This window comes from Buteo buteo, chromosome 11 (genome assembly GCF_964188355.1).
Source record: "Buteo buteo chromosome 11, bButBut1.hap1.1, whole genome shotgun sequence".
Classification (NCBI taxonomy): Eukaryota; Metazoa; Chordata; class Aves; order Accipitriformes; family Accipitridae; genus Buteo; species Buteo buteo.
In genome coordinates, this window is record NC_134181.1 from 37443257 (window position 1) to 37456228 (window position 12972).

At 45.4% G+C, this 12972-nt stretch overlaps 1 protein-coding gene across 1 annotated transcript; it reads left to right on the forward strand.

The window, feature by feature from the left end:
* Positions 1 to 8660: 8660 nt before the first annotated feature.
* Positions 8661 to 12525, forward strand: CLDN5 (claudin 5). The gene has a single exon (XM_075041571.1). It carries the CDS (start codon positions 8754 to 8756, stop codon positions 9402 to 9404), a length of 651 nt encoding a protein of 216 aa, XP_074897672.1. The 5' UTR covers positions 8661 to 8753; the 3' UTR covers positions 9405 to 12525.
* Positions 12526 to 12972: the final 447 nt, after the last annotated feature.

Genomic DNA, 12972 nt, shown 5'->3' on the forward strand with positions numbered 1-12972 from the left:
GAACCAGACCACTTTGTCATGGTGAAACAGTGTTACATAGCTCAAACACTCAATACAACACTGACAAGATTAAAACCTAGTATCAGCAGAAGTTCAGGGAAGGCTTTTTCCAACCTTCCAGCTGCAAGAATTAGGTTCAGGAAAGTTCCTAGTAATCCATCTGAACATTTTGCAGAGGGCAGTTTGTATGTGTGACCCAGCAGCAAATCTTTTGAATTACAATTTTGAATACCAAGAAGCACATTTCTGTTTTGTCTGTATTTCCATCCATTAAGCAAACGGTTGCAGCTCACAATAGGAAAATGTGGAAGTGAAACAAATGCTGCTGAAGGCAGACTGGCATTATTTGCTAATTCACATTGTGCTTGTATTATCAACTGAGCATTGATGTGATCTGAGTAAGAACAAGATAAAAGCCAATGAAAGCACAACCAAGTTCCGTTTCCTAGGACAAAGTGTAATGTTATAACACAAAGTACTGTTATACACCACCTTTTTGGAGGAGTTAAAAGGTGGCATTTCAGTCTTCTTTAGAAATTAAGGTCTTATTTTAAATTATACCATGGATATCCATATAGGTGTTTTGTACTATCACCAAAGGAACAACAGTGGCAGTTTTTCTTTCTTTCACTAAATTAGAACAGTGTGATGCACACAATATTTTACACACATAAACTGCTATTACAAATAACTATTTAGCACTTGAAGAAATTGTAAGACATTAGCATGGACGATGCCAAACTACAGACTGGCATCAATGCAGAGGCTAGTGGAAGTCAGTGCTTTCCCACGATTGTCACTCCTTTCCTTTGGCAGGTTTTAGTGCCGTGGGTGAAACATTCTCCAGAAATTTCAAATGCCTCATTATTGAGACACACCAATAATTTTCCCAAGTCATGGCTGACCAACTGTCACACAAAACGTTCAGGGAAGACACAATCCTCCCAAAGCAGTCCCATTATGCCAGAAAGTAATATAAGGAAGGGCACTTCGGGTAAGAGCAAAGGACAATTCTAGCCAGTGCCCTACCTCTGCAGTGCCCAGTAGCAGATGCTTAGAAAAAGATAAAAGTAGCACCGTGCCTGTGTATCCTCCCAGCTTCCGGCAATCTGGAGCTCAGCAGCTTCCTGAGCCAGAAGTTTTATCTTGATAGTTTTCTCTTCCATGAATTTTTCCTGTTGGTTTTTGAACCCATCTCAACTTTTGGCATTAAAGAGCATCCTGTGACAATGAGCTTTACAGTGCATTACGCACTTGGTAAAAATGTACTTTTGTTACTTTTGAAACCTGTTATGAGACTTGTTATGAAACCGCAGTACGCAGAATCACTGAGCAGCAGAACTGGAACTATTTGGTGCATGCAACTGAGAAATGCTGCATTGCAGAAACCTACAGAGAATGCATGCCCACAAAAGATGTACTGCATATTTGTTGTTTTTCACACTGGTATTAGCAGAGGTGCAAACAGGAGAAATTGTATTGAAGAACACTGTTCCTCCTAAATGGTTAAGTAGTCTAGAAATGTTAATGCAGTGAACAGCAGTCTGACTGTGAATCACTCATTCCCATAATTATTATTTTTGAAAGAATTTTGTTTTATTCTTCCCTTGGAAGCTCAAATGCCTTTTACAAAAGTTCCTGATACTCTACGTTTACATTATTAAAAGTATAATTAGAGTCCTTCCTTGAATTCAAATCTTAACTTTGTGTGGAGTCACGTCTTAGCAAGTTAGAAATACCTCATCCATTCAGCAAAAGGCATTATGTATCTTTTGTTCTGCTCCTTAACAGAGAAAATGGTATGATAACTGATTATAATAAAATAAATATCACCATTTAACTGAAAACTAAATTGAGTTTTGATACATAAACCAACCCCATGTTCCTTGGCATTATTCCTATTAAATAAAAAAAAAAAAGATATGCTGCTTAGACAAAATAAAACTGTCTCTTTTCAGTTATGAGATCCCTTTTAATCTGATTTTCTTTCAATCAAGTCTGTTTCTCACATAGCTAAATATTCGGAATTTTAAAATTCCGAATGTAATGGCTGTGCTGTAAGAGCAATTCGTGGAGATACTGGCCCACTACTGTAAGACACTGAGCATCTTGAAGATCTCCCAATCTTCCCTGGAGATAAAATTGCTCAAGTCCTGATTAAACAACTTATTCTTAAGCGTATGCATAAATCCTTTTCATTTCCATAAAATTTGTGTTTGATTCAGAATATTTGTGTATGCTGTGCTAATTTACAGTACATGGCTCCAGGACCAAACCTTTTAGAAATAAATATATATGAGCTACACACTGTGGGTGACATAGTCTTCTAAAGGATTGCCAGAGAAAAAGTACTTTGAACATAACTAGTGTGAATGTCGGATACCGTCATTTAGATATTCCCTGGGCTAATTTTAGTATTTGGGTGTGGTGATAGACAGAAATTTAAGAGCAAATTTCCCATTCTTTGTTCGTATTTGGTAAACTGGTGATTTGATCAAAATACTCTTCTGTGTAGTGCTTTATCTATGGAATCACTAATGGGGTGAACCATTCTAACATCTCAAATTTTCTGTGTTTTTGCAGACATGCTGCATTGGGAATCAGAAATGTCAGGTCCACTGAAAGCTGGTCTCACTGCTGAGCCTTTTTGAAGTGTGCAGCTCAGAGCCAGAGCTCTGGTAGTGTACAAACAGGAAACCAGTATCTGTGGATGCACCAGGATTTATTGACACAAGCTACCTTGCAAGCTATTTAGTAATCGATAAGAAAATCTGCAACAGATAAGTATTTTCCCTTGCTGAAAAAAAAAAAAAAAGGCATTTTTTGTGATGCACTACAGGAACTGAAGATTATATTTGAATTATAGCAGTCTCAGAGGAATAGAAGTGTTTCTTTTGCATTTACAAGCACACACAAGTCCTCCTTTTCAAGATGCTAATTATGGCAACAAAGCAAAATTTTCTCTGGAATAAGCCATCCTTTCCTCTTACTGGAGGAAATCAACTTCACTTTTACGAAGGGAACCAGGATTGACAAAACAGATGCATACTATTCCCCCAAAGACGGGGCTTCTCTCAGATATATCTCGTTAAGAATAGGAATAGCTCTGCTGAGCATTAATCACTCTCATAATCGGGTGTCCCAAACCTCTCACATGTTCTCAGGAACGTAAATTTTCTGTGGAACTAGACAAATGTAGTATGTTTCCTATTGCTAGCCCTGAACAATTTTCAGTAACTTCATGGTCATGTCTTCACTAATTACTTTCAACATCTGCGAGGTATATTTAAAACAATGGCATTTGTCCTTGCTGACGCTGTTCTTTAGAAAATGACATCTGATGTGATTTCCCAACAATTACATGGGAAAGAGATCTACCAGGATCCTGGTACACCACAATCTGTGGAAGGAGGCTAACTTTGAAAGAGGACAAAATTAAACTACAGCTCTCCTGATAGGAAACATGACATAGAATGGACCCTTAGGCATGAAACAATGTATATTTCCTATAGCTTTTCCCCCCTGCCTGTCCAAACTTCAATACATACTCAAGAGCTGCCCATAGCATTAAAGAGAAGTATTTGAAGTGACACAGCCTAAGCATATGTTCAGTGTGATCTCTTGGCGAGTGGGATGATCAGGTTGTTTAGATGCTCATCTACAGCTGGGACATTCTAAGCTTTGAGAAAGGGCCACAGTTCACCATAGCTGCTGCCCTGAAATGCCATGAACACAGGGTTATTTATGGCTGTCCAGTGAGACCTCAGTATCCACTCGAAAGCCAAATTCAGAAAACAAGGTGCTGAAGAGTTAGGTGCACAGCAGCTCACCAGTGCAGCCCAGCTGGTCCTGACAGTGGTGACTGGAAAAGTTCCTGTCAGGGGGGTGCTTTAGTAAGACATTGAGACACAAAGATCAATTCCAACCAAGGGGAAGTTTCAAATGCTGATCCAGAGATTTGTGTGTAGTGGAATTCAAGCAGGGAGGAACTCAGTTCTAATGATGGTTTAGCACAATTAATTTCTTCATTGTGTGAGGAAAGCACTTGTAACACTGTCTCAGTATTCCCACCATGTATAGCCCAGCCAGAACTCCCTGCTCCTGGCTCCCTGGCAGTGCCAGTGGGCAGTTCACAAAAAAAAGCCTAGGCAGATTGTGTGTGTCAAGTGCAAAGACTGATACAGGGCTATGCAACTTTGTTCGGAAAGGGATATATAGCAGAAAATATATGAAGGCTGGAAGCAGATTTGTAACCTTTTTCACTGTTTTTCCAACTATGTGTATCTGTTTACTTCCTTTCTTTTACACGAGTCTTGTCGCATCACCACTGAGAGGGAAGAGTAGTGTGGGCATCCATTTCTCAATCCTGAAGGGCAGCAGCAACACTTGTACTAAAAAGGGTGTTGGATCCTACGTCATTAGCACCAGTCATAGAGCATTACTGGTCCCTCTTGCAAAATTCTGGTGTGGCTTTTAACTCACTGCTTCTCTTCAAAAGATGAACTAAGAGAGGAAGTGACAATTTCATGTTAAGCACTTCAGCTTGTTTTCAAAAGAAATGATCTTGAGATAAAACCTGTGGTGAAATTGTGCACTTTCATTTTGTAATAACCTGCTCATTTGACAAGGAATCATTCCTACGTGCCAGTCTTCTGATGTGTCACACTGATCTGAAGACATGTTGGCTCTGCTGACATGCAGGAACTTCATGGAGGCCTATCATACTGTGGAAGATGGTATGTGCACTCAAGCTCCAACTAAATCTCTTCTCTTGGGAAAACCAGTTGTATTTTAAAGGATGATTCAGAAAGGATTAATTTTCACTGAGAAAGCTCAAGCTTTCTAAAGAAAGAACAGCCCCTGCCTAACACCTCTGTATTTGGAAATCTCCTTGCCTTTATTTCAGCACTAATTAGAACACAAAATATGGCACAAAATCTGTCTCTAATAGGATTCCTGATTCTTCACCTTTGCTTCTGTCTGATCCAAAAGTTATGGTGAGCTGTCTTGAGATCACTGGGCTTTTAATTCATCTTTTGACTCGTACTCTGTCTTATTCACACAAACAATACTAGGTTTGTGCATAAGCTTGATGCCAAACGTAATTTTCTTCTCTGTCTTCCAGATGGTTAACATTTTAGGGATGAGAAGGAGCAGAAGCACATAAGTAAGGGACACTCCACAAGTTATAAACCAAGCATGGTCTGCAGACTACATTTCAGGTCCCAAAAGGCAAATCTATCTAAACATTGCTGGTGGGATGCTTCAGGGCTGAGCAAAGCCCTAGCAAGACCGGAGGGCTGGGCACAGCAATTCTTCTGTGCCATGGTACAGGGCTCATACACCACAACAAGCAATGCTGGTAAGAGCCTGGACCTCCCTTAGCAGCCCTCCCAGCAACTCTGCGCCTGGTATTTGTCCTGATTATGTCAGGAAAAGAGTGAAAACACAATCACCTCTAATCCCAAAGCCCCTCTCGCTATAGTATGGCTTCTGTGCAATTGTTCTCAGCTTGAATACCACTTCCGCCCATTTTCACAGGCTGCAAAGCCCCCCTATGTATCCCCCCTAGAATAATTTAATAAATACATAGCTGGAGCAGTAATAGATGTAACGACATTATCAGTCATTTGCTAATGAGTTACTTTGCTGCAAGAACACCACACCTTTGAATTTAAAGGAATCCAGACTTTACCAGCAAGTATTTAATTGGTAAGTAGCAATTTCTTTACTTAACATCCCAAGTAAAACATCATGCTGATTTTTGTTTCCTTTTAAGAAAATAGAACCTTTTCATTTCTGGGAGTTTAAATTACTTCCCGGTGTTGTGACAGTAACACCATCAGAAGCCACAATGTACTAAAGCTGATGGGGTCCTCAGGCCCCCCAGAAGCTGTATCAGTCAAGTTACCAGTAAGTCGAGTAAGCAGACCAGTGAGCATCTTGCACCGATGGGCTCATTAAAGGTAGTTTCTGCAACAGACTCACTTTCAGGATCAGGGAATAGAGTAACTAAAGATGGAGGTTGTTGCCAGTAGCCAGGATAAAAGCTAGTATCTGGGGTAAAGAAAAGAAACAAACAGACGAAGGTGAAATACCAGGAATGGAAATGCCTCTAAGCAGAAAGTTTCATCCACCCTGTTATTATTAAGCATGTATTTCCCCAGAGAAATAATTGCTTTGGATTAAGTGATTTGTAGGAATCAGTTGCTCGGTAACAGGTAGCAAGGGAAGGTGGCATGAGGGCTGCAGAGCTAAAACAAGCCATGTGCGGGTTTCCCTCCTCAGCCCAAAGACACAGGCAGCTGCACAGGCCCCATGAGTGCCTCCCAGTCGGCACAGGAGCACACACAGGCCATTTATCGGAGGAAATTCAGAGTTCCGTGCTCCCGGGCAAGTGGCAAGGGTGGGGCTTTCCTGTGCTTATGGGCTAAGATAACTGGCATTTCTCCCCCCTTTTTTAATTGTTCTTCTGTGCTGTTTTCTATATAATCATTATTATCATCATAAATACAGATGTTAGGCAGTTTCAGCCTGTGTTCTGGGTTTCTTCCTGTTCACCTCTGAGATATCTCTGTCTCTGTGGCTGGTGCTTTTGCACATTCTCCTCTCCCTGACACCAAGGACTTTTCTGAGTGATTGCAAGCAGCCTCAGTTTGACAGACTGCACAGCCCCAGTCACACATTCCTTCTGGACTTGCACACTGGAATTTACAGTTTTAAATAATTGAAGTAAACTGTATGTATTTCATATACAGCTGGAAGAGGAGATAACTCCTCTTAACTCCATTTACTAGGCAGCCTCTGTTAGGAAGACATTTTCCATGCTAGAAATGTTTACAGCTCCTCAGGCAGAGATAATCAATGGAAGGCTACAGTCGTCATGTGTCAGCATGTCCACACCATGACGATTCACAAGCTGCTGATGTTCTTCTGTTTCTTTTTTTGGGTGTCTTGTGGCTATAGTTTGTCTTCTGGTTGGAAAAACAGAAGTGAAAGGCCACATCCAGTGCACTGCGACCTTGAGGCCATCCTCCTGTTACCAGCGCTGGGTCCTCTGCAGAAGAGTCATCAGTGCCACCGTCAGGATGTAAGCAGGGCATTGTTCAGTGTTAACCCATCAGTCATTTCCTCAGCTGTTGATGCATGTGATTCCTTTAACCTTTGCTTATCATTTCTTCTGCTGCTTCTGCTTCACACATGGACTTTTCCATTCATGCTGCATTCTTATCAGTCTTAATATTTCCATCACAAATCTCTGCATGCCGTAATACATGCTGTAAATTACAGTACAATAGAGAAAACTGCTTACATAGGGACAGGAAATGTGTTATTTTAAACTCTGATCTCCTTGACACTAGAAGGATACTTTGGGCTAACTGAAACCAAATCTAGCCAAACCAGTTCAAAAGTCAGTGTGAACATAACTTCCAATTTTGTCTAAAACATTTAAACTTATTTAAGATAAACCAAAACAATCCCAGTTTAAATCAAAAGAAGGCTTTCTCAGGACACCCAGTTGAAAGCCACTGGACCACAGCTCCTTGTGAGTGCTGAGGCAGTGAGGTCTGTTCTCTTTCTACTGCAGCTGTAACAGCAGCTTTCATACCACAAACTCTCGCTGCCATCTGCTAGCCTGGGGGGGCTGTAAGCTGCTGTTGGCCTGCAAGGGTTGAACCAAGGTTTCTTTGCAAGAACAATCCAAAACGCCAGTGGTCCATGAAGAGACTGTAGTAATTACAATGTCTGCGTGGCCTGATGACGAAACCTCTTGCAAATACACTCTTTTTGATACAGGAACTTAACCCATGGACACACCATAAAGATTTGAAATGTACTTGAGCAGTTAAAACAGTAACGAGAAGTTTGAAATCTTTGTGGCAACATATTTAAATAGTATGCCTTGCTCTTGGCTCCCGTATCAAAAGGAATGGAGTTACATGCCTGGTGTAATCTAAGAGCGAGTATTCTTCCTTGACCGAATTAAGAATCTGGCTACTGGTACTGACAGATGATGTGCAGATACTGTATTCAAAGCTCTTTCATTTTCAGGGTGATTCCTGAGGCATTTGGTGGTGCTTGCTTACACTTTTGCCTGTCACAGTGTGCAAGAGAGAGAGACACAGGTCAGTCAGTATGCTCAGTCTTCTGGGAGATGATCAATTAGGCTTGATAATCAGCACGTCCATACTGCCGGGTGCCTGCATTGGCAGGACCTCTCCGAAGGTCTGGCTGTGGACGATAGCAGTTAAGTCGGAAACACACAGATAACGGCGCTAGGAGGAAGAAGTCTGAGCGGCCGAAATCCGGGACGAGGTTCCTCCAGCCCCACGCTTAACTGGGAGCGGGCAGCGTCCCTGCGGGCTCCTCCCGCGGCCGGGGGCCGGGGCGAGCAGAGCGACGTTTCCCCGGCTCCAGCGGGAGCCCCCCGGTAGCCGCGACCAGCGGGGGGGGGCTCCGCGCCCCCGCCTCCGGGGCGCAGCCCCGGCCCTTGCTGCCGCCCGCCCACCGCTGGCCGTGCGAGCCCCCCCCTCCGCGGGGAAGGGCAGGGCAGGGCAGGGCCGGGCCGGGCCGGGCCGGGAGGGAGGGAGGGAGGGAGGGCGGTGGGAGGGCGCCCTGCGGCTCCTCATATAGCCCTGCCCGGGGCCGCCGGCGCTCAGAGCCGGATCGGCAGCTGCCCGGGGGCGAGCGGTGCAGAGCCGGCGCGCCGTCCTTTCTTTCTGCGGAGGCTTTGGTGGGGTAGCGGCGGCAGCATGACTTCGGCGGCGCTGGAGATTTTGGGACTGGGGCTGGGCATCCTGGGCTGGGTGGGAGTGATCCTGGCCTGCGGGCTGCCCATGTGGCAGGTGTCGGCCTTCATCGACGTGAACATCGTGGTGGCGCAGACCATCTGGGAAGGGCTGTGGATGAACTGCGTGGTGCAGAGCACGGGGCAGATGCAGTGCAAGGTGTACGACTCCATCCTGGCGCTGCCGCCCGAGGTGCAGGCGGGCCGGGCGCTCACCGTCATCGTGGCGCTGCTGGGGCTGGTGGCCCTGATGGTGACCGTGGTGGGCGCGCAGTGCACCAACTGCATCCGGCCCGGCAAGATGAAGTCCCGCATCGTGATCGCCGGCGGGGCCATCTACATCCTCTGCGGGGTCCTGGTCCTCGTCCCGCTCTGCTGGTTCGCCAACATCGTCATCAGCGACTTCTACGACCCCACCGTGCCGCCGTCCCAGAAGCGGGAGATGGGGGCCGCGCTCTACATCGGCTGGGCGGCCACGGCCCTGCTGCTCTTCGGGGGCTGCCTCATCTGCTGCTGCTCCTGCTCCCAGCGCGACGAGACCTCCTTCCCCGTCAAGTACTCGGCGCCGCGGCGGCCCACCTCCAACGGCGAGTACGACAAGAAGAACTACGTCTGAGCGGGGCCGCCCAGCTCCCCCGGCCCTGCGGGGACACGGACAGACGGCTGCGAGCCGGCGCTGCCGCGCTCCGCCGGCCGGTCACTCGGCACCGCGCCGGGAGCGTCTGCGGTGAGCTCCGGCGCTCCCCTGCCTAGAGTCTCTTCTTAACGGGGACCCCCGTAAAGCGGCAGCCCTAGGCAGGGCAGCGCCCCGCCGCCCGCCAGCCCGGCTCCACCGGCGGGTCTGGCCGCTCCGCTGCGGGCAGAGCCGCGCTCGGCGCCGCCGGACACCCGGTACTCACCGCCCGCGGTGCCGGGGCGAGCAAAACCCTCTGCGGCCGCGCAGCGCAGCCGAACCGGCGTCTCCCCGGCCCGGCGCAGCCGGGGGGTAGAGAACCGAGGAGCCCGGGCGAGCGGCGGCGGCGTCTGCCGGGACGCCCCGTCCGGGCTCCGCCGCCGCCGCCGCCTGCCCGCCCGGCTCCCGGCCCTTCCCCGGTGTTACCCTGAGAGACTTGTGAGTACTTTCGCTCCCGCTCTTGCTGCTGGTGCCTCTCGGGGCGCCGCCTGGCTGGTGGGACCGGGCCGTCGGGTGTGCACTGTCGCCGAGGAGAAGCTTCCCTTCTTCCTTTTCTCTCCTGAGAACGTGCATCTGGCTGTTCCCGCTGGGACTTTCACTGGATAGGGGTTTTTTATTCTTCTATTCGGCCAACTAAACTAGGGATTCTGTCTAAAGCATGATACTAACCTTGGTCCTTAATCCCGCAGGCAAGTAACTGTTTGGAGAAGGGTATCTGATTGTCTTGATAAGTGCATTCGTCTGTGTGTCTGAGACCCCTGAAAGGCATTTCAGGTAGTTGCAGTCGTTCAGTGGAGTACAAACCAAATTACACTAGGTGGCCCCTTGAGGTTCTTCATCCCTTCTCCTTCATCAGCTTCTATTCTGTTTTTACTTGAATATGAACTCATTGCCAGAATTACTAGAGGACTAGATTCAGAGATTGCCATCTTTGTATGTCTGGCTCCAGCGGGGCATCCCTCTGCATCCTCTCATCTGCACTACAGGAGACTGGAAACATAAAAATTGCCTCAGATGTTGATGGTTGGCAGTATAGATGGCTTTCATGGCCTTCTTGCCAAGCCCTGCTTGCTGCCAATTTTGAATTGTGTGCGCTGGGTTGGCTCCTCACCGTAATTTTATAACATGTGCTTTCCTTCATTTACCGAATTGGGCAAAGAAAGTGCTAGAAGAGTTTTACCAAATATCTTGACTGAGACTTTATGCAGGCTAATCGGGAGATCTGAAGTCATGGCTCTCACAGCTCTCCGCTCCTCCGTATTGCGCTGGTAACACTGTGCGGACTGGAAGGAAGATGCTCTGGGTAACATAACTCTCATTTTCTGAGCTTGACACCTGCTAAAAAACTTTGCCACAGCCTGGAATATTAGCATACACCTTTCCATTCTACACTGCAGAGACAAACTTTTTTTAAAAGGAGGGGTTAAGGGGTGGTGCGATACTTTTCCATGAGAATTGCTTGTACTTTTAAATCAACACAGAATTCTGCTACAGACCGTGGCAGCATCTGTATCGCCATAAGATTTCTGCCAAGAGTTAGCAAGGAAATGTGCTGTTTATATTCCTCAAAGCACAACGCTACAACCTCGTGGGTGCCTCACAACCATGTAGCAATACAGTGCACACCTAACCTGAGCATTAACTCTTACAACTTTCTGATAACACCGAGACTTATGGACTAACCATAACTGTGGGTTTGTGACAGATTTACATCGACTGTGTTCTTGCCTTGCTTAGCAAACTTAAAACCCCGGTAGTATCAATATGTACACAGACCTGAATAAGAGGCTAAAGCCTTGCCCCTGCAAATTTTGATGTTGAATATTGAGCACGATTCACCCTTTTAAAGATAACTGCTTTTATTTTGAAACATATAAATTGCAGGGTCTGAGCCCATCAGAGAATACAAAAGCAGAGCAATATGTCTAGAACTAGTGGTGTTCTATAAAGAGGTGCAGTTCTTATACTGTCTGCATTTAAATAAAAGCTATAATATTGTTGTTATGATGTGATATGTAGTTTTGGTACAAGAATGAAATATTCCATATTTCATCATTGCAACTTTTTTTTTAAACAATGTAACCTTGTAAACTGTAAATGTATTTAAATGCATATATTTTGCAAGAAACCTACCAAAGTTGGCTTGTTATGTGGTTTGGTGCCTTTATTTGTTTCATGGTTACTTTATTTTAAATGATAATGTCCAACTGTTTGTCACCCAGCCCATAGACACACTACACCCTCACTCAGCTCTCTTGTGTCTAGCAAACAAGTCAACAAATATTAGCCCAAATCCTGGACCTCACTCTCTCTTGTCTCAAATTCAAGAACTAAAAAACAACGCCCACTGACAGACATACCTGCATGTATATCTATACTGTAGAGCCTTCAGAAGTGCTGCAGGATTTGGGCTCTGACCAAAAGATGAAATCTTTCTGGGCAGTGCATCACTAGCATTTAAAATCAAACCAAAACTGGTGTCTTTGGGAAAGGGAGGGAAATGCACATCTGAGAAGGGAAATTTTTTAACAAGCCAAATTTCTTGATATGTAGCTTTGTGTCATGGCAGGGCTGGATCCTCTTATAACCAAAATCTGAAACAATTACACAACAAGACCTCTTGGAAGAAGCCAGTGCTAACTGTGTATGTACTAGTAAACACAGCATCATCCTACTGAAAAGATAACTCACTGCTGATGTAACGAGGTTTTGCTGAGGTCAGTGGGGCAGCGCCCAACAATACTAGCAGGAAGTGGGGCCCATTTTTAAAAATATTTTTATATTTTATCTCATCCTTCGGTATACTTACTTGTTGCTGTGCTTTAAAAAATAACCCGAGAGAATGCTGTTATTGACGTCACTGGCTTCAGGGTAAAAGTCTTACTTGGTTTTTGCTATGTTTTGTTTTCCAAGAGCAAAGACCTAGTCCTGAACTTTAAGACTTGGAATTGCTCAGGATCAGGCCTGAACCTCATCCCAATGAAAAAAGAAATCTATAGCACTTGTTTACTATTTTTATTTTGTATTTATGATTTCACATAAAAATAAAAACATCTAAACCAATCCCTGAACAGGGTTACTGTTTTTTGTGAAAGGCATGGGATTGTTTGGGCTCAGGAAGACAAGGTGTGTCATTGGTGCCCAAAGGGCAACCTTTACCTGGGCTACCTTTGGGGAGGGAGAGCTGGGTTACCTCTGGGGAAGAAGGAAGGACTGCTCCTTTGCAGAGCAGTCAGCATCTCAGCTCTCCACTGAAGCCTCAGACAAAAGAGCAAGTACTGGCAGTTGGTCTTGTGATGTGAGCACACTAGGAAGTGGAGTGTGAGTCCCAACTATTTTGGGAACAGCTCTAAGCATAAAGCTTTTTAAGCTTTCAATTCCTACACATTTAAACTAAAAGCAAAAAAAACCCCGCTGCACCTTGGATCAGTCCCAATCTGACCTGATACCCTAATCCTTTCTGCCACCTATTTTTTTTTAAAAAGTGCGTTCAAACTGGGCAAAAACATTT